The sequence below is a fragment of the Blennius ocellaris genome (genome assembly GCF_963422515.1).
Source record: "Blennius ocellaris genome assembly, chromosome: 17".
Taxonomy (NCBI): Eukaryota; Metazoa; Chordata; class Actinopteri; order Blenniiformes; family Blenniidae; genus Blennius; species Blennius ocellaris.
This window is the reverse complement of record NC_137666.1, coordinates 9,954,212-9,976,221: the sequence shown is the minus strand read 5'-3', so window position 1 is coordinate 9,976,221 and position 22,010 is coordinate 9,954,212. Positions and strand designations below refer to the sequence as shown.

The window sequence follows — 22,010 nt, the reverse complement described above, 5'->3', positions numbered from 1 at the left end:
TATTATGTGCGTCACCATGTGAAAACTTTCAGAGCAAAATGGCAGGCCTGTGTGAGTGATCGATTGGACAGGCCACTGAAAACTATGACCCTCCACTTTAATGCCAACACATATGGCCTCTTCATGGCAAAGCATATTGTATTAGCTTGGCTGCAATGTGAGCCATCATAATTCCACATTTTTTCCACTTTTGTGCCCTCCTCTATGACTGAGCCCAAATTGAAGTTCAGATCGGGCACCTCAGGCCTCCCCAGAAAAATGTGTCTGTGTGAAAATGCAATGTAGAATGCAGTCAGCTGAATCATTGTAGGTATTATGAATTTGTCCCCATCGGACAGCTTCCTGTAGAGTCATTGGAGGCGGCTGCAGCAGTGAGAGCCTTTACCTTAACACTCCAAGGGGCAAGGTTCCCATAGCAACTGATTTGAATCCTAATTAAAACAGGAGATTTGATTAATTAGTTCAGCAATGCGTGTATGTGTGTGTGTGGGTGCGCGTGTGCGCACGTGCGTGCTTGTGTGTGTTGTATGACTGTCTGTATGTGGCATGAGTGTGGGAGTTGTCATGTTCCTGTGAGTCACGGTGTATCTTGTGTGTAGTTATGCAGAATGAGGAGGGGGCGTGATATGCCCATATGTGTGTGTTTATGTGTGTGTTCATGAGCCAGTGGGTAATCCTGTGAATCACTACTGTTTCTCCAGCATGTGTGCTCTTGTGTGCGCGTGTGTTTCATGTCTCCCGGGAGGCTTGTCCTTGCCTGCAGTACTACTGTGTGAATCAGAGGTGAGTCCTCTGGAGTTGCCCTCTGCTTTAATCTGGAGCTAATGACAGAACCACCTGCCCTTCTGGCCATCTTCCTTCTCCTCCGCAATATATCTATACCATCTATCTGTTTTCCTCTTCGCCCCCCCCCCCCCCCCCCCCCCCCCCCCCGCTTCACCATGCATCCTCGCCATCCCTCGCAACCCCCAAATGCCCACTGCTCATTGTCTCCCTTTCTTCTTTCTCCCGGTGCTGGCCTGTTTTTCTCCTTCTGTCCCTCTTCACTTTCACTTGCTTTCTGCTTCTTTCTATGGAGAGCCGGATGCCCTTGCCTGCCTCTCTGATTGCCCCATCCCACTGAGTAACAAGAGGCTCAAGGCACTGCAGGCCCTAAAGAAGCTAAAACACGTGTTTGGGTGCGGTGCAACAGTATGTGAACAACATGGAGCTTTGAGGACATTTTCTGACCCTTGTATTGGCAGGGGTAAAGGAACAATTCACGTTTTTACACTTGTCAGTTTGTCTTGCTTGTCCTGGAGTCTCGAATCTGTGCACATTCATGCATGCAAGCCAATCCCAGTGGATATCTTGAGAACAAAAGCATAATTGGAGAGAGCTTGAAAATGGGATGACCATTCCTCTGCAGAAGGGAAATAAGAGTGAGGTAGGAGAGAAAAACAAAAGAGAGGGTGAAATCAAAGAGAGACTGGCATGTAAACCAGTTGGAATTGACAAGAGCCCACATGAGAATCAAACTAAGAAAGTAAAGAAAGAAGAAAGGGGGGATCGAAGTAATAGAAGGAAGAAAGGGGTGTAAAATGTAAGGAATATAAGTATGATCTGACAGAAACAATTCAGATGGGAGAAAGGGAAAGGCTTTGAAGAAAGAGAGCGCAGAGGAGGAAGAAAGGAGAAGTGGCTGAAATGAAACAGCATGAATCCCCATCCATTTCAGCACCGGACAGCTCCACATACAGCACAGGGCCAGTATAAATAGATCCCCTACTTTAGAGGCCTAGTCAACACTCCAAAAAGTACTTAATGTGCTCAGAGCGGCTCCTGCCCCTAGAGACAAGACATCCAGGTATCTGATGGTGCCTGATAACCATCTTCTCTCAGTTCCTCTCCGTTTGTTTTCTTAATTTAGGGAGCCTCCACGGTTCAATGAAAACATTACAGTGAGAAAGGCGAGTGTTTTTCTCCTGGACTCCCTGTCACGGATGTTTTTACACTCTAAAGCACACAGTGTAACCTTGGGTTTGGGATCATGTTACCCACACCACACATCAGGTTTTACTAGTCACAAAAACAGAAACAATATTGCACCTCCAAAACCTATGCATGGCTGACGATTATTTATTTATATTACAGTCTGCATGTTACAGGCAAATTAAATCTGCGCATGCTTCTGTAAGCAATCTCCACAAATGCAAGCGCTCATGTTGCAGTGCATACATGCCGTGCGTCTGCCATCCTGTTTCCATTGCGAGCGGGCATTAAGTAGCCTTGTGGGGAAGCTGTAATACAGACTAATGCACCTGAGAGCCCTGAAATCTATAACCATCATCTACATCTCTCTGATATTACTGGAACCGTCTCTGTTACTGTTTCTGATAGGAATCTCCAGGGAGAGCCCCCCCCCCCCCCCCCCCCCCCACTGCTATAGGGAGAGGTATGGGGAGAGAGAGGAAGTAGGGAGCATGCATGAGGGAGAGATGCACCTCTCCATTTCCTCAAGGTGATTCACCTTAATGCACGCTGAAATCAATGTGAAATTGAACTGAAAATTGAACTTTCAGCTCAGTAATGTGGAATACATGTTGTTATTAAATCTTTTCCCATAGGCATGAAGCTGGTTGACTGGTATTTGAATGCTTTTTAATACACGGTTTCAACACCATGGCATCATGGTGTCTTTGATTGAGATTTTGCCATTGGTCCACTGGGAATCTTGGGCATTGCCAGGGTCTTGTCGCTGCTACTTTGAAGCTGTATAAATGGAGAGTCAGCAGTCACCTGCCAAGGCTGTGATTAGCTGGTGCAGGAAGATACACTGCTAAAATAAATCTGCATAATCTTCTGGCTGCTCAATGTTGGTCTGACATTGGTCCATGCTGATGTGATGCTGGTCAATGCTGGTCCGATGTGGATTTGGTGCTGATCCATGCTGGTCAATTCTAGTCCATGCTGGTCTACTGTTGGCCAAGCTGGATGGTGCTGGTCTAATTTGAATCCATGCTTATGCTGGTCCTGTGTAGATCTGGTCCCAGTCTAATGTTGGTCTGATATAGGTCTAATGTCAGTTTGGAGCTGATCCATGCTTGTCTAATGCTAGACCATGCTGGTCAATGATCTGCTGCTCAGCTATACTAGTCTGATGCAGGTCTGCACTGTTCTCATACAAGTCCATACTTTTCCACATTTTAATGGTAGTCTTTGTACTGGTCTGGTGGTGGTCTAATTCTGCTGATCCATATAATGCGTTTTATCAGCATAGTCCATCATGGACCACCATCAATAAAATGATTATGCACCAAACATTTGAAATTCAGTGCTGGTTGGGGGGGCTTCATTACTCCTCATCACGGCGGCATCTGTTGCGCCCATGCACCGCCTCCATTTGGCGGGACAGGTGTTTTGATGCAGGCCGTGCAGTCTTCCAGGCCCCGCTGCCGTCTCCGCTGTTCCCCCTCATAAAAGTCACAACAGTTTTCCCCACCGGTGCTGTGTGCGTGCCTGTTCGAGTCCGCGCGTGAGTGTGTGCGCGACGAGAGCCAGCTGGCACGAGTCGCCATGGTAACGCACACCGGTTTCACGAAATCCGTCGGTGCTTAAGGGCAAGAGGAGAGATGAATAAACTAATGAGATTATAAATTATTGTCGGTATAGCTGAACAGTCGGGGTATTTTTTTTTTTTTTTTTTTTACCAGGCTGCACACGCGGGTAACGTGAGGAGAAAGTTTATTGGGCCCATTGTGTGTGACAGTGTTGTGTGTTGTGTAATCTGTTTATGGTGGGGAAGTGAACCGGCTCCCGGTGTGAAGGAACCCACCCCTGCGCGCTTTGTGCCTCATATACAAACTCGCAGTTGCGCGCCGCCTTGTTGCATGATTAATTCCGGCGCCCGCGTCCCCTCGTTTTCTCCTCTATGAATTACCCAGTTGTGTTTGAGATGAAGAGAGGATTCTCCATCATTACGCAGGCTACAACTCCGCGCATCGCGCGCGCCTGCTCCGCTGTCCAGTGCCGCAGCTCCCACGGGCTGCACTGTGGAGAAGCGGACCTGCATCCTAAAGCCAATCGGGTTTTTTTCCCCTCTTTCTCTCTCTCTCGCTCTCGCTCTCTCTCTCCCTCCCTGCCTTTCTCTCGCTCTCTCTCTCTCCCGGTTTTTATCCTCCACCTCATTGCAGTCTTATCACGTCCCCCCCTTGCTCTGGTCCCCCCCTCCCTCCCCATCCGCCTCAGCCGCTACAGGAGAGGAGAGGAGAGAGAGAGAGAGAGAGAGAGAGAGAGAGAAAGAGAGAGAGAGAGAGAGAGAGAGAGAGGAGTGCGGCTGAATGTGAACGACATGTCGACAGTCAGCCTCTAAAGTGTTTTCTCGGTCGTTCCCTAATTCTTTGGCGGCGGACTGAGTGAGTATTACCCGCATCCCTGCTCTGCTGAGCGTCGCTGTGTGGATCAGAGAGGCTGGTGGGGAGAGACAGACAATGAGGAATGCAATTGGATTGCGTTACTCTGCCAAGGATTTTCATACATAGCCTGGTAAATGTCTTAATAGGTTCTGTTAATGACTAGGCAGTTTAATTGGTCATGCTTTAATTCTGCTAACTATTATCATATGTGTGCTGTAATGTTAAGGGCTAATTGATTTTCTTGGAGGGCTGTGAGCTATACCCAGGCTGATAGCCCTTATACATTTGATCAGAGATGCTGCTGCTGCTGCTTTGCCTGATAGTGCGGGTCTGTGTTTGGGAGCGGGGCCCATGTAAAAAAAAAATAATAATAAAAAAAAAAAAGCCTGTGTGGAGCGGTGTGGTGAGTGTGTGTTCTGACGGACAGAGAGAGGACAGAGGGGTAGACACAGGAATTATGTGACATGAATAATATGGTGAAGAATAAGCGGTGACCGTCATCTCTGGTTCGCTTGCGTCAGTGTGCAGGTCTAGAGGAGAAAGGAGAGAGGAGAGAGGGGGGGAGAAAAAAAAAGTCAGAGTCAGAGAGACTTAAGAAAGACAGGGAAAGAAGCCACACCTGTGTCAGGCCTGTTTACAGATGGACATGAAGACAGGCTACACACACAGAGACAAAAAGACACAGACGGACATATGGAGAGACAGATAGATTCCTGCTGCACTGTCACCAGTCATAAGTCCTTTCGTTTCTTGTTACCATAATGATGCAGAGCTATGCCGACTGCTGACTAGTCTACTCGACTGATTGGAGAAAGAGGCTTGCGTGTTGACTGTGTTTCTTCTCATTAAGGGGAGATGGCCATCCACCCAAGCAGAATCTAACAGGAGGGATCCCAGTGGTCTATCTGGACTCAGTATTGATCTCCTCCATACAGGGGGGCTTCGGGCCCAGCGATAAACAATGCATATCTGGGATGAGGAAAAAAAAAACCCCCAAAAACCTACTGGGAATCTGAATGGGCTGTATTTCTCATTGTTTTCCAATTTGTCAAACACTATTGAGCGTGCTGGCCTAGATTGTACTGTGGAGCTCCGACGCTCCAAACCCTCCTCATCCAATCTGGACTATTGTTTTCAATTGTCCAACAAGTAATGCAGCCTTGCACTGGTTTGTTATGAAAGCTCACACTCATCTACACGTGTGCAGCTACCTGTTTCTGTACTTGGCAGGTTATAAAAGCACACTTTTTAGATATAGTTTGACCTTTCTCACATTGTTTTCAACACACACACACACACACACACACACACACACACACAAACACTCTCTCATACACTCACACATGCGCAGGAAACTTGGCTCCGGCGCTGTTTCTCTGTGAGGCGGGCGTACATTGTGTGCAGGGCGAGAGCAGGGCTTTGATGTAATCAATATCAGATTTCAGCTGTTTCACTGTGAGCTCTCATCCTGAGTGGCAGCCTTGACTGACTTCTTACTGCTTATGCAATCCCACTCGTTTCTCCCACCTCACCCATTTCCTCTTCCTTTATACCTACTCTCTGCCCATTACTCTTCCTTTATCTGTCTGTATCTCTTTTGCTCCATTCCTTTGCCTCATTCCCGGTTTTCCTTCTCCTCCTCCTCCTTTTCTCGCTTCCACCTCTCCCTTCATCTTTCGCCGTCATAATCATCTCTGTGATTGCTCTTCCTCTCCCGGGCGGTGATGTTTTCACTGCTGCCTCCTTGTCTAACTCGCTGATGCTAGATTATTGCTGTATGATTACAGCTACCATACCATCATGATCATTATTGCATTTCGCATGGCACTGTTCAACACTGTATGAGCAGATCAAGATGCTTTATCCAATTTAGATCTCATTAAGACTTGAGAGGAAATATGCCCATGCAGGACTCGCAATCGCAGCTCAGCTGTTTTTCTTTCTTTCTTTTTTTTTTTTTTTTTGCCTTTTCTTTTTTTCCCCCCTAAACTACTTGCAACATGATTCTCTTTCAGTTATTGTTACGATGCCATTCTGATCGTCATCACCACCATCACACCACAGCCATCAGTTCAGCTCCTGCTCCTCACCGCACTGCCTTCACATCAGCCCTTTTGATAATTTTGAAGAGTTTTGATTCCCAGTGATGCCTTCACTCCACTGTCATTATCACAATAGTGATTGTGACAGGACTCGATAGCATTTGATAGCCTATTTTGCTGATTGATAATATGGGGTATTTGCACCCCTTCCTTCTGTTCTCTGATTGCCATTCATCTTAATAAATGGAGCAGTTCATTAGACAGAAGCATTATGAATCTGATTTGCATTTACCCATATTCATATTGCATACATTAAAACAACACATGCGTGACATTTCAGCTTCACCCGGCATTTGTGAGTACAGATGAATATATTCATCCCGAGCTTTTTTTCCCCCCACTTGTCCAAAAAGCCACTTTAAAAATGGTAAAATGTGATTCACAGGTGAACAGCCCACGTGTTTGCCTTTGTTTTGCATTTTCAATGTCAGTATTTGAATATTTAATTCAAAAGAAATATTGTGGCGGCAGAGACATTGCTTGGCTTGTTGTTTTTGCATCAATTTGTGCTGGTTTTGTAAAAGCTTTTCATCCGAAGCCCTGTTTTCCTGTGGAGAGTGCAGCCTTTCTTACACATGTTTACAATTGCTGAGCTTATATCGTGGCATACGGTGGTCTCTATTTGCCCTATACATCATTATTCCAATATAATGGAATACTTTCCCTGTGGCGCTACAGTCTGTGTGATTTAACATTTATTTTATGACTGTTTTAGTATGCTTCCGATGTATCATCTATCTGATTCATCCTGAACTGCCTTTTGCTGCTGCTTCCCTGTCTGTTTGCCCTCTTTTAACCATTACCGTCTGTGTGTGTGTGCGTGTGTGCGTGTGTGCATGTGCGTGTGCGTGTGTTTGCACGTCGTCCCGCTGTGCAGTGCGGTGAAGGGCTGATGCCGGGCCGTAGCCCCAGGCTGCTGAGCTGAGAGGGAGAAGCAGGAGGATGCAGTGGGCCATTCTGGTGGTGGCCCTGGGGTGTGTGTGCCTGTCCCGGGCTTCGCACACCCCTACCCCTACCCCCACCTCCACACACACCCCTCTCGTGGACAACTCCGAGGAGGAAGTGGACGAGCCATGCTTTGAGCCATGCACGTGTGAGGTCAAGGAAGGCGTGCTGCACGTGCATTGTGACGGTCGGAGTTTCACTAACGTCAGCCAGGTATCACTCTTCTTTATCTCGTCTGGCCTCTTCATTGAAATTATTTTCAGTTCAGCTTTATTGTTCCAATTACAACATAGTCATGTCACTACACTTCATATTGTAAAAAAAAAAAAAAAATGGTGAGAAAACAGTGGAAAAGGAAGGAAAAATTGGGGAGAAAGAGACCTCCAGCATGACAGAAAATAGCAATCAGCATCAACGTGCTGTAGACTGATGAGGTTGGGAAATGCAGATCATGAACTTTCAGCTCCATAGCGAGAGATACAGAAGGTTTGGGACATGAAATGGTGACATATACAAATGTGAGGGGATTGAGGCTCAGATCACAAAATAAAGTCTCCCATTAGTCTAAACCAATAGCAGCTTAACTATCAACATTGTCCATGGTTACCTACGCCATCTATAACTAAAAGCTTCAACAAATAGGAACGTTTTAAGTCTGATCTTAAATGTTTCAAAAGAGAACTGGGAGCTGGTTTCACAAGAGAGGACCCTTTTATTCAACTTTTGGAAGCTCAGGGAAATGTTCTTAAAGACGATATGACCGAGTCTGGCTGTTAAGAGCTTTGTATGTAAAGAAAAGAATTTTGAGGTCTATTCCAGATTGTAAAGGAAGCGAATAAAGAGAAGCCAATGGGAGAAGTAGTACTAGTTCCTGTCAGGCGTCTCACTTTACCATTTTCAATCAACTGCACTTTTCCCTGGAGTTATTGGGACACCCTGTTAATAATGGATTAAAATACTCAAGTATAGGAGTAAAAAAAAATAATTAAAAAAATGCATGGGCTAATTTCACAGAGTCACTCATATACATGAAACTGCACTGCACTTTACTGCCCTGCCATTTATCTCATTAAAATGCTGTATCTCCAAGTCTAATATCCTGTCTCCGATGTGGCTTATGGGTGTTTCTAACGGTTAAATTTGTGTAATTAATAAGATAACTAATCAGACCTCTAATTAATCATTCAGGTGTCACAGTCATGGGTCCGCCCTTTCAAACTCAACCTCCAGAGGAACTCTTTGAGGCGTCTCTATAGCAACGGGTTCCAGCACCTTGGCAACGCAGTGTCGATAAACCTTGGCAACAATGCACTCCAGGACATCCGAGTGGGAGCTTTCAACGGTCTTGCCAAACTCAGACGACTGTACCTCCATGAGAACAAGCTGGAGGTCTTCAGGAATGACACCTTCGCTGGCTTAGAAGCTCTGGAATATCTCCAGGTGGGTTCAAGGAGAGGCAGCTCATCTCCACTAATCACATTTGGAAAAATGGTGTATAAATTTGTCGTGTAATAAAAAATACAGAGTGACAAAAATATTTAATTTCTGTTGCAGTGATGGGCAACTTTTGCTCTTTTTGAAGGCCACAAAACTCTCACACTCTCTACCAGATGGCCAAATTATGACTGAGCACTCCTGGCACAAGGATATATGAGAGGAAAATGGCTACTGAAAGAAGCAAACTCTCGAAACTTTATCAGCTCAATATCGAGAGATCAAAATTTATATGAACAGTACTTTTAAATGCTGTGTTCACTTATTATTGGCAAGTTGATGATAATGTAAAATAAGGATGAGAAATTTGTGAATGTAATGAGAATCGTGAAAACATTTACTGAAACTATTACTGTATTGAAATTGATTAGATGAAACTCGATTATGAATATGTCAAAAAGACAATTAATGAAGGTCTAATATCAAAACAGAAAAGGAAAGATAAATCTGATATAAAACCCAGATAAAGATGAATTTAGGGGACAGATAATGTATTAGATAAAATATTTAAACTAGAATAAACAAAAACATAATTTAAATGATTACTATAGGGAAGAAGTTCATCAAATCTGTGAAAAAACAGAATTATAGAATAAAATAATACGTGTGTGTGCCTTTTTCAATAAAAGCCAAGTGAAAGCAATACATTTTAGGCTTCTGTTACAGTATTTCAACATTTCTAACTTCCCTCAGGATAACAAGCAAAGTGTTCCAGCGTTTTGCAGTGTAAAAGCTGAAGGACTTACCAAAGGTCCCTGGTTTTACATTTCGGGACTATTGACAGAGTCGTGCCTGAGAATCTGAGTTGTTGCACCAGCTGATACACTGTGAGCATGTAGGTCATACCGTATATTTTAGTGCAGGACTACTTTAAAACAAACAAAATAAAAACAACCTATAAAATAGACTCTACATGTTACTGGTATGAGGATGTATGCTTTGGATATGGTTTTACTTTTTTTTTAAAGGGGGTGTGGCATTGTAATTAGAGAATAATCACAATTAACATCTCGGCTAATTGTAGTAAAAAATGACCTGTGAAACTTTTTTTCCATTAGGCTCACTGGGTAACAAGAGTGAGGACAAGACCTCACGTGATCCACGAGCCACCAGTTGCTCATGTCTGATCTAAAAAATGGCCTGGTTGGCTACATTTTTTTTTTTTTTTTTCATAATGGGATGCACTTTTTCCAAAAAGTAGATAGTGCCAACGTTTTCATTTCAGTCTCCTTTTCAATTTGAGCAATTACATGTTCATCACTTTTCCTCTTTCCTACCTGCAGGCTGACTACAATGTGATCAAACGAATTGACAGCGGTGCTCTGAGGTTCCTCTACAAGCTTCGAGTTCTCATCCTGAATGACAACCTGATCCCTGTCTTGCCTGCTCATCTATTCAGGTTAGATTGTGATTATTTAACTGCAACTTTTGAATTATACCAGTACAGATCTGCAGAATTATCAATGTCAGATACAATTACTCACTGCTGAATTAATATTTCTTTGGCATACTATCTCATTTTATGAAATGCAAAATAGTCATCACAAAAAAAAAGAAGATTTCTCCGCAGTGGAATGTGTGAAGCTTTTCTCTCTACTATCATGTTGTCCTTTCATCTAACCTAGCTAACTATCCTCCTCCTCCTCCTGCACCAGATCTGTGTCTCTGACTCATCTGGACCTGCGGGGAAACCGTCTGAAGAGCCTGGCATATGCTGGGACTCTGGAGTATGTTGGCCGCTCCCTGATGGAGCTGCAGCTGGAGGAGAATCCCTGGAACTGTGGCTGTGAGGCAGTGCAGCTACAGCAGTGGCTGGGTCAGATCCCATACACAGCTGTAGTCGGGGACGTTACCTGTGAATATCCATTCCACCTCCATGGCAAAGACCTGAGGGAAATCCCTCGCAAAGAGCTCTGCGCTGATCTGCCGGATAAAGAGCTCCAATCAGAGGGAGGTGGTCCATCACCAGGATCACAGCCTCAGCATATCCCGCCCAACTCTAAACCCAACTCCCATCCTGGGCGAGTCAGGCCAACTAAACCCTCCTCTATGGTGCACGGTTCCCGCCAGAACACGCACACTTCCTCCACTTCATCGTCTTCTTCCTCAGCAGAGCGAAAGGACAGGGAGAGGCACCCCAGACCGACGAAAAAGCCCCGGCCCTCCAGAATATCCCCGACACCACGCAGTCTGATGCCCAACAACCCCCCTGTGGCTGGCTACCAAACCCGACCCCCCATCCCAATCATCTGCCCCCTGGGCTGTACCTGTAACCTGCACATCACAGACTTGGGCCTCACAGTGAACTGCAAGGAGAATAGCTTCCTCAATGTATCCCAGCTCACGCCTCGGCCTCTCAACGGCCGCAAGCTCTACCTGAGCGGAAACTTAATCCAGAGGATCTACCGCACAGACTTCTGGAATTTCTCCAGTCTCGACCTGCTTCACCTGGGGAACAACCGAATCTCCTACCTCCAGGAGGGGGCCTTTTCAAGCCTGACAAGCCTGAGGAGCCTCTACCTGAATGGCAACAACCTGGAAAGATTGAGCCCCCACATGTTTCTGGGGCTGCAGAATCTAAGGTAGGATGCTACTCTTTTTATGAAACTACACGTTTTGAAATCCCTCCCTTGACTGCACCGAAGACACAGTCATAATCTGCAATGTCATGTCATTTTAGATATTTAAAGATTTGTAGTAAACAAGTACATGGGAATTAATTTTACTTTTTTACGGGCAAAGCACAGAGCAGAACATTTTGATTACCATTATGTTGGCGTTTGATTGAAAAGAAAGGTGCCCACTCTCTTCCAGGAGTGTCATTTGTTAGTCATGCTGCCAGAGCGCATGCTTCACTAGAGGTGTGAGTCCGGTGTGAGTGACAAAGTGAAAATGACAGTTTTTTTTCGTATCCAGAGGTGTTAATAAGAGAGCTGCCTGATGCCAGTAATTTTTTGTTTTGGAAAAAGGCTTAAAATAAAGATAAAGGAAAATCATCACAAAGATGCATATGTACGTCACTGTCTGATTAATCTCAAAATGATAATTACACTTCAAATGATGTACATATATGATAAGTTATTATATTTATTCAGGGGATTAAAACTGAACGGAGACAACAGATTGCCATTTATGCTTCGCTGTCCAATGAATAAAAACCATTGTCCCATGATATCATCATGTTCAGAGCATTAATTAGCTTTTAGTTTTCAGCTTTACAGTCTCCATATCTCATGATAAGGTTCAGAAAATCTACAGAGCCGTTATTCTGACTATTAATCAATAATAAAAATCCTCTCTGGATATTCAAAATGTCTAGCGCTTAACCTCTCGTTAGCCTTTGTTAGTGACTTAATGGTGGGAGAGTGGTATTAGTAATTTAAACCATATCCACCACTTACTTTAACGAAGGAAGTATATTGGATGACTAGCATGCATGGAAAAGAGTCCAGCTTTATCCCTCAGTGTGGCCTTCATTTTTCTTTTTAAAAAGGAACTCAGAAATTCAACCCTTTATTTAAGAAATAAAATGATTTCACATGCTAATCAGGCATGTTAAGGCCGGCAAAGAGAGTCATCAGTGTAAAATTACACAATGTCATTTGATAGCGATCAGCCTATAATGCTCAGAGCAGGAAACGGGGAGATTAAATCAAATTTCTCGTATGACTTTGAAACATGAATATTAATTGGTGATTTTGTCATGCAGGAATACAGGAGAGGTAAGAAACCCTCAGAGTACTTATATATAGAATAACTGTGAAAATTAGTAACAACAAATACAATACATTCTCTAAAGTATAATTATTTATAAGCAGTGAAACCAATGATCTCACTGGCTTTTTTAATGTTATTATGACACGTGCGTTTTAAGTGTCGATATATCCTACGATGTGAACGTAGTGCAGTTTCCTTTTATTGTAAGGATGGCCCATTTGTGTTTCTTGTTGCATAGTCTATCTTTGCATACACACACGGTGACACTCTCCTCTCCTGTCTGTGCAGGTTCCTCTATTTTGAGTACAATGAAATCCGTGAGGTAGATCCTGGCACCTTCGACTCCATGCCGTCGCTCCAGTTGTTGTTCCTGAATGCCAACCTCCTGCGAAGTCTCCCCCTCGGCGTGTTCTCCAGAGTCAATCTGGCTCGCCTTAACTTGAGAAACAATCATCTTCTGCAGCTTCCCATGGAGGGCGTGCTGGAGCACCTCACAGGACTGGTGCAGGTTGGTGCGAACCTGTTACTACGTTAGTGAGTGACTAACAAATCCACCGAATGATTGTGAAGGTCTCAGTGCCGATGGGATGGAAATTCTGGTCCGCTAACCTGTGCATGTGTATATGAGTCAGATACCTGGCATGAGGCTTTTAGCAAATTTGGGCCAAATGAGATGCATTTTGTTGAGTGACAGCGGCAGGGTGAAAAATGGAGATTATTGAATTGGATCACCCCTGTTGATTTCCCAAACAAAAAAAAATGTGCATAATTATGCAGAGTATATTTATTTCAAATGTCAGACGATGAGATTGAAAGAACTAATAGATTGCCAGGACACATTATATTATCGCAGCTTGACAAAATAAACAAAACAATTTGAAATCTTGGATCACACCGTACCCGCATTTAAAACTTCTGGCAGCCCCTGATCTCCTGGCCTCTAGCACAGCTGCAGTTTTCTCTGTCATCTGCATTGTCTGCTGTTTTGGGAGCTCTGTTGTGGCATGTGGGACTACGGTTGCGCCTCAGGTATTCTAATTGGAAAATTGCAATTGACTTGATTTGCATAAGTGGTCTTAATAAATCAGGAGCTGAACTGGAGAAAGCTGAACGTTCAAATTTTTGTGCATGGTTGTAATTAATGCACCTTTCAGTAAATAGGCTGCATAAACTATTGTGCGTGTGAAATCCATTTCTTTTTTTCTTTTTTTTAAATTTCTTTTTGTTAGACCTTACCTCACACATTTGACTGCAGCATTATGGGAGTGCTCGCTGTACACAATGCATCGAAAAGGACAGAACCGAGGCATTACATTTTTTTTTTTTTTTCATCTCTGCCTCCTCTCACTTCAGCAAATTTCGTGTACCGGGCTTTTCTTAGACAGCCAGAGTAGAATGAGGTAAGGTGGGTGTAGATTAGCCTGAATGTCATTGTGAATTTCCGTTTTGCTTTGCTCCATGAAAAATTTCCTGATCCTCGGTTGTGTGGGTGAGGCTGGCAGTTTGGAAGCTGTTTCCAAATGTTTACTCGGGGAGCGGACGGCAGTGGTTTATGGGGCTGGAGGAACCACGTAGAAGTGTATTATGTTTTTGTACTGTTGTACACCTCTGATGTCCAAGAGCATTAAAGCATTCACCAAATGGAAGCACACAGTGGGCCATATTCATAAAGCCCAGCAGTATCACTATTGTAGTGCTCAAAATCTGTGCCACAGTAATTGAATTCATTCATTTACCAGGGTTGTTATTACTCTGACAAAGCCACATTAGCGCTGCCCATGGCCTGCAGAAAATAATATGACAATGATATCACCTGTTGACTTACTGCTGGACTGTTTGAAGCTCAGGAACTGGGATTTCTGGGCGCTGGCTTGTGCTTTTAGAGCCAGGGTTTGCACAGTAAAATCAAAGGGTAACGCAGATGGAAGCGGGGTTTAGTCCACAGCTGCTGAAAAAAGGAATCCATTCTGATAACTCTAAACCAGCAGCATGTATAGCTTAGAGTCATTGTCACCATCAAGAGAGGGATTATACAGTCACACCCACTTACTGTATATACCCTGATATGATGAATAACTACCTCCCCGATGTCAATATTGTTCAAAAAAATAAAACTAAAAAAAAAAAAAATTTCAAAACACAATTAAAGTGACTGTAATTTCTTAACTGGAAAATTAATAGCAGCATAAGAGCAACTGAGAGCAGTGAATGGAACAACATAAAGGTGGGTGAATCAGCATCTGACTAGACGCCAGCAATGTGTACAGTTCAGGAAAACATATGTCTTTCTCAGTCAATGCAAAGTGCATGTTGTGTATTAGAGCAGCACTTTTCTTGTCGTTGCCAGCTGTAATGAAGAAACTTGCCCGTGGCCATGTTTCACCTTATGTGATCAGATAGAAAAACAATTCTCAGACAGAAAGGACTGATGAAAATAGCATGGTATTCACCAGCGGTGAATTCAACATAAAACCTTTGCATGTGGAGCTAGAACATATCTTCACCACATAATCAGTTAATAATCAGTTAATACGGCATTAAAATATAAACGCTTATACTTTTATATATATATATATATATATATATTCACTGATCGTGTTTATTAGTGTTGTTCAGCACATGCAGACAAACCCTTAAAAGGAAAATAAGCATCTTTGCTTTGTTCCAGCGTGTTAGATGATAGGATCAATAGTATATCTGTATGCTAAATATAAACCTTGGCTCTATGCAAAGGCAATAATCCACCAAGCAACTCCACGAAAGGTCATCATTTAACTCTCAGCTCTTGTTTGTTTAATCTGTGCAAAAACCAGTGCAAAAGCCCAACAGTGCTGCCGACCAGACAGACTATTTCATGGCCAAGAGCATGACTCCCCGAATCATCACTGTCACTGACCAAGCTGGCTTTTAGCAGTTGAGATCTCCTCACTGGCGGCTGCGAGCTTCATTTTCAGCTCAGTCATGATAAACACTATATGGTACTTACTGGTTAAAAGCTTTTTGAAAAGACAGCGAAAGAGACAATGGTGATGTGATAGCCCTGATGCAAAAAGGTGGTTGCCGGGCTATGAGAGGAGAGTCGGAAGAGAAGACTGATACCGCTCTCAGATCTGACAGCTATGTAAATCCTCTCATCTAACTCTTCACCAGAATAATAGTTGAAACATGGAACACTACTGAACTAAACAGTTGAAGCATGCAGCAGATTGACTTTTGACTGAGGACGTTCAAAAACATCACAGAGTGATATCAGGAATATATTAGCATTGGCTCAGCATTCCCACCTTTCATGTTTATTGTTATTAGACAGAACACAGACGTTTCACCGATAAAGCTAATTATACATAATAATTTAATATATATTATTAATATATTAACAATTAACATGATAAAAAATAATATAATTATACATTTGGTTATTTCAAATCATGCGAAATGGTTTGGAGTTGAACAGTTAAGCCACATTAATTGCATTAATATTGACTCAATTCTAAAAGTCCACTGATAGGTAACAGTAATACCCATTATTTTCAGTTGGCTGCTCACACTGTATATTTAATCCTCTCAGCACAATAAATAGCCATCCATGCGGTGGGAAAAAAAAAAAAGGTTACACTGTCTTGTAAAACAAACCATTATTTTAGCTGACACTGCACAGCAGACTAAAGTAAAAAAAAAAAAAAAGTCACCACAACCATCACAGGTGTTTTAAGGGTAAAAATAGCGCCCAGTAAAAGCTTGTGAAATTACAATCCTTTTAGCATTTGCAGAGTTTGGCCAATCATTTGGAAATAATACAGATTCCTCATCTATTTGAGCTGGACTTTGGATTCCATTCACTGCATGTGTCAGTACATCTGATTAAGAATTAAATGTCGATAAAGTCAGTGACATTCACGCCCTGGCACTGAAATATGTGTTTTCTTGCAGAATTTCTTTACTGTTGAGAGAGTAACCCAGTGTTAATAACCACTTATATCTAATTATCTGATGGGACGGATAATATGGCGTGACATAATGAGGATCAGACGTATTACGACTTTATAATTTCTATATCAGTGTGTTTGTTCAGTGCTAATGTGGGGATGGGCGACTACAACTAAATGATTGTATTCTTTAGGAATAAAAATAAATAATATAATTAAAAGATATACGTAGTTTACTTTATGAGTGTGCATGATCGCCTTCTATGAATGCTGACTGCACATTCACGCATATCTGTACTTCTGGATTATCAGTGAGACCCACATATATTTAGCCGTTGTCAGTTATACAGTATGTTAGCAGCAGCTCTCAGCCTGGGAGGCTTTTCCTGCTCAGAGGTTGTCAAATTTTGATTCGCATAAGAGAAATAAAACCTTGGTAACTCTCCTTCTGGAGACTAGAGCAGACCTGCTAAACTCCAGCTTACAAAATCTTCAAGGGTCTTGCTTTTGTATGTTGTTGAGAGTCGTGTGTGTGTGTGTGTGTGTGTGTGTGTGTGTGTGTGTGTGTGTGTGTGTGTGTGTGTGTGTGTGTGTGTGTGTGTGTGTGTGTGTGTGTGTGTGTATTCACCAGCTGTTTGATTTCACTGTATTGTTTTGGCAAATCAGAGATCACAAAGGGGGTCCAAAGCCTGTCTTGAGGGCAATCTGGACAGGCTCCAGGAAAAAAAGGGCTCGAGATCATTCTTTCCCACTGCCATCAGACTCCCAAACATCCAGCAGGAGTCTATAATCATAGATCTACCTCATTTGCCTTTTCTCATTGCGCTCAGGTATATTATTTCACACTGACTTCTGATTTGTATTGAACCCACAGCTGATGTTTCACACTCCTTGCTCTATTGTGTGAATATTCGTTTTCAACTCTATTTTTTTCTTCGTAGTTATGTTCGTTTATTGTTTATATTTCTATTGCAGTTCTTTAATGTTGCTTTTAAGTTGCCTTCATTTATGCACTTTTGTGTTTTTGTATGGCTTTCTTTTCATCTAATTTTTATGACTTCATGTTTTATCATTCTCGTGAGCAACGAAATCAGGACTTCAACGCTCACAGGAACACATTTCTCTGCAGTGTATGCGACAATAAACACCTTAAATCTTTGAATCTTTAAAAACATAACACTGAACCTGGTTAGAGTCTCTTGTTTACTATTGCAGTTTCCTGGAGGGGAGTGCACTGAACATATTCATTTTTCCATGTCTACATACTTATAGTTTGCTGCACTCTACAAACACAGCATGCCTCGCTCAGTCATACAGTAACATTAAAAGTCAGTGGTTGTTTTCTGTCAGAATAGAAGATCAAGGGCTCGTCTGCTCACCGTGTTGTGCTGATGTTCAGCAATCACAGCGAGGCAGAGATGCCAATTCCTCCACTGACAGGAGCCTCAACGGACCAGAAACTCATGCTCTTTGCTCTTTGCTATTACTACCACTCTCTCTCCTCCTACATGAAACACAAACCGCTGGATAGTGCAAGTTCATGGCCCATCTCAAGGGGTGGTTGAAGTCACTCTGGGAGAAATGGAAAATCACTACCAGAGGTTGAAGTCTACAATGCAGGCAACAGGAGCACGAGCACACCATGAGAGTATATTACAATATTTTATAACAAAAAGGAGATCTCCTGGAGAACGCTCACCATAACAAATCCAGCAGTATAAGTGCTGAGTACCCATGCTTTGATTGTGAGAGTTGTATGTATAATATCTCTCATGTAGCTGTAATGACAGATTTCCAATACGCACAATTCTCAGAATAACTAAATTTTGCATATACTGCACTCTCGTCTTCAAATGCAGTCTTTTTCATATTCACTCTGTGTATTATTCAGGAGACAATGAAACACATTCATCAGTATGGAGAAAGCTTGGCGAGCTGAAGCTTAGGGGCGTCTGGTCACCAGAGACTTTGGCGAAATCCCCGCACCAGAACTTCCACAACCTGCTTATATTGACTATATTTCTGTGGGCTAGCTGGAGCAATTCTAATGACTGGCAGGATGTTGCTGGTTGGGCAAAGTGATCAATTAAAAGACACACAGCTCACTGAGAACAATCTGACTTTCTCCCCTGATGTGAATTTCTTTAATGCTCTCCCAGTAAATTTTGGACAATTATCACTTGATCCTTGATCTCCATCATAATGGAAAAACCCATGAGAGCAAATATGCTCCTCTGCAGCAACTTCTATCCAAAACTCAGCCCTCTAAGCCAGGCGAATATATTTTCAGACAAAGGAGGTTTCACTGAATCTCATTTCAGTATCATTTGGTGTCTCCAACCATTAACATAATCTGGCTTTGTAAGCGAAATTAGCTCACAAAAATATAGGATGTCTTCGGTTTTCTCCGCAACTACCACTTGTTGAGCTAAGTGAGGGTGTCCAATTTCCCATCACAAGAGTTGTGATTGACAGGTTGACAGCAAATCACACACTAGGTGACCAGGCGTATAAATTGTAAATAGTGTTGGAAGTGTTGGACAGATGCTTGGAAAAGAGAACGAGCTGGAGCCCTTGGGATATGCGAGATAGCAAACAATAAAATGCTTCAAGAGTTTCAAACAGATGCAAGATCGTCATCATGAATGTTATAAAACAGTAAAAACAAGCAGATATTTTGTTCATGCCGCGTTTATTTGAAATGTCAGTTTGTTCAATTATGTTGCATTAAACCCCAGATGTGCCTCAATAACGCAGAAACCTGTAAAAAAAAAATCTGCACTTTCCGGTACCAAGATAGTGAAGTGTTTGAACCGAGTTAAAACTGCTGCTGAGTGCTGCCTCTACTTACCCTCGACTTGCAATTATACAAGCCGCACAAAAGCCCACAGTGGGCTAACTTCAATAAAGTGAAGAAGCATCCGGTTGTGCAATATGAGGAATGGGGAAGTAGCCTGGTGCCATGGCTCCCATAGCAGCAATGCTGAATCATCTCAAAAAGCATCCATCTCTATCTGTAAGCCAGCGAGATGGACTAACCAAATTAGCATGACAACATTCGTTCGAGCTCCTTGGATGTATGACAGAGAGAATATCAGCTTTCATTGCCAGTGTCATTGCTAAAGATATGGAACAGATCAGTTCTGTGGACAATACAATGTGATGTAAGTGATTTCCTTTGTGCATAAATCTGCTTCATCCATTTCAAAGTGTGGCAAAGTGAATATTTCAGTTTGTTTTCGGACAAATAATCAATAGCTGGCATTGAGAAAACAAGATTTATGTGCATACCTATTGGATTATAGCACCACGATCTTTGCATATGCTCGCCACACAAAGCCTGTTGGTGAGTTTGTGAATAACCACTTATGTAAAATTCTGAATGATCTTCATTGTAAACTCACATTTTCTCTGTACCCTGCTGTAGTACATGTGTGGACACATTTTCAAGAGAGCACTTGTGGGTGTTGAATATTGAGGATATACAGCATCTATCCTGTGCGCAGGCATTCAGTGAATACAAGCACCTCAGTGTTTTGATGACCCTGTAATGACATTATTTACAATAATACATCCCATTCATCACTTGCACATTTAAAAAAAATCATTTACAGACATTTCTTATTGTGCAGGGCTGTATTCTATTATGTAAATGCTGAGAAACTCATTTTGAAAGGGAAAAGTCCAGATGTACGATCATGTTTCTTGCTGTCTCCCTTTTAGAGCGCTATTTACTGCCCTATACTTCAACCTAATACACATTTAGAAACTTAATCATATCACAGGGGTGTTGCCAAAATTGTCTACTTTTGTTCACGTTCCACAAAAATGATTCATGAATTCGCATTGCATGGCCGATCAGTAATTAGTCTACTATTGCACAGTGACAGTGCGCTGCGGTCTTGTGTGTTTCTCCAGGTGGACCTGCAGCAGAACCCGTGGGAGTGCAACTGTGAAGCAGCTCCGCTGAAGCGATGGCTGGAGGGGCTCAGCGCGGTGGTCGTGGTGGGAGAGGTGGTTTGCCATTCCCCGGAAAAGACCAAAGGCGTTGACCTGCGCTCCCTCTCCATGGAGTTGCTCTGCCCGGAGCTGGAGCCCCAGGAGGATCAGGACCACGAGGAGCAGACAGCCACCTCCACAGCTGCAGATGGAGGTGTATCGGTTGGCTATCCCAGCACAGGGCTGGGACCGCTGATCCCTCAGGGGAAGGATTCAATCCCTCTGTCGGTGTTGGTGCTCAGCCTGCTGGTATTGTTTGTCTCTGCGTTCTTTGCGGCAGCGGCACTAATCGCCTACGCCCTAAGGAGGAGGGACAAGCTGCCGTTCCGCCGCCAGGGAGAGGTAGACTTGGCTGGCATCCAGATGGAGTGTGGAATTTTCACTGAGCAGACGCACCATCACCACCATCACCACCATCACCACAGCCTCCCGGAGACACCGCCGCTGCCTCCGCCCGAACATAGCCACGTGTACGACACCATCCTGCCCCCAGAGGCTGCGTCGAAAAGTTCTGACCCCGCCGCAGCCTCGCACATGTGTAGCAATCCCATTTACAAAGAGGAGCAGGATGCTGCAGTGAAACAGCGGCCGCAGCAACAACAGCAGCAGCAGCAGACATTTGCAGCTACGAAAGAGTGCGAGGGGGGATACTGCTCTGCCGCAGAGAAGGAGAGGGAGTGGGCTCTGGAGGTGTCCTCGTCACCTATCAATACTGTCACAGGAGCAATGGGACCACTTGCCAGCCTCCACGGGAATGGCATCCTGTGCCCCACAGTGATTGACAGTCAGGGTCCCACCCCTAAGGTGGAGCTGGTGGACTGCCTCTTCAGACTCCCTACTCCTGAGTTCAGAGATCTGCCAGACAAATATGCGAGGCCCCCGCCCCGCTATCCCCATCCCCAAGACTCCAAACAGGACGCAAGGCCTGACCAAACGCTTGTGGTCACCACAGCGAGCTCCACAGCAGGTGGTAGTCACAGCACCCCGAGTGAGCAGAGTGCAGGAGAGCAGAGGGCCAGACTGAGGACCACACCGGACTACATGGAGGTGCTGGACCGCTCTTACCAGTTTTAATGGCCCTCCTCGTTCTCCTCCTCCACTTCCTCCTCTTTCTGTTACCCCTCTTCTCTTGTCTCTTCATCATCTCCCTCTCGGGGGATGAATCATCCAGTAACAATGACTCCTGTACAGAGGATGGCACAGCTTTGAGAGGAGCCCGTGGGGGAGTGGGACTACACTACACACTATGTTTATTCCTGGATAACGAGCTGAGGTCAATGTGAATTTCCCCCACCACTGGCATATAGGTTGGTATTTGGCAAGGATTAGCTGATCTCAAATCTCTGCCTGGAGGCATAAAAAAGAAAACTTCAGCTGCAGCTACCATAGGTTTTTTTTTTTTTTCCCTCCACGATCGTAAAATACCAAGGCTT

General features: G+C 43.6%; 1 protein-coding gene across 1 annotated transcript; it reads left to right on the top strand.

The window, feature by feature from the left end:
- Positions 1-7,414: 7,414 nt before the first annotated feature.
- On the top strand, positions 7,415-21,651 carry LOC308142503 (SLIT and NTRK-like protein 3; the record flags this gene model as incomplete). The annotated part of the gene is made up of 6 exons (XM_080512961.1): positions 7,415-7,654; positions 8,630-8,881; positions 10,219-10,334; positions 10,591-11,517; positions 12,941-13,160; positions 20,497-21,651. Exons 1-6 carry the CDS (start codon positions 7,439-7,441, stop codon positions 21,649-21,651), a joined length of 2,886 nt encoding a protein of 961 aa, XP_080369087.1. The 5' UTR covers positions 7,415-7,438.
- Positions 21,652-22,010: the final 359 nt, after the last annotated feature.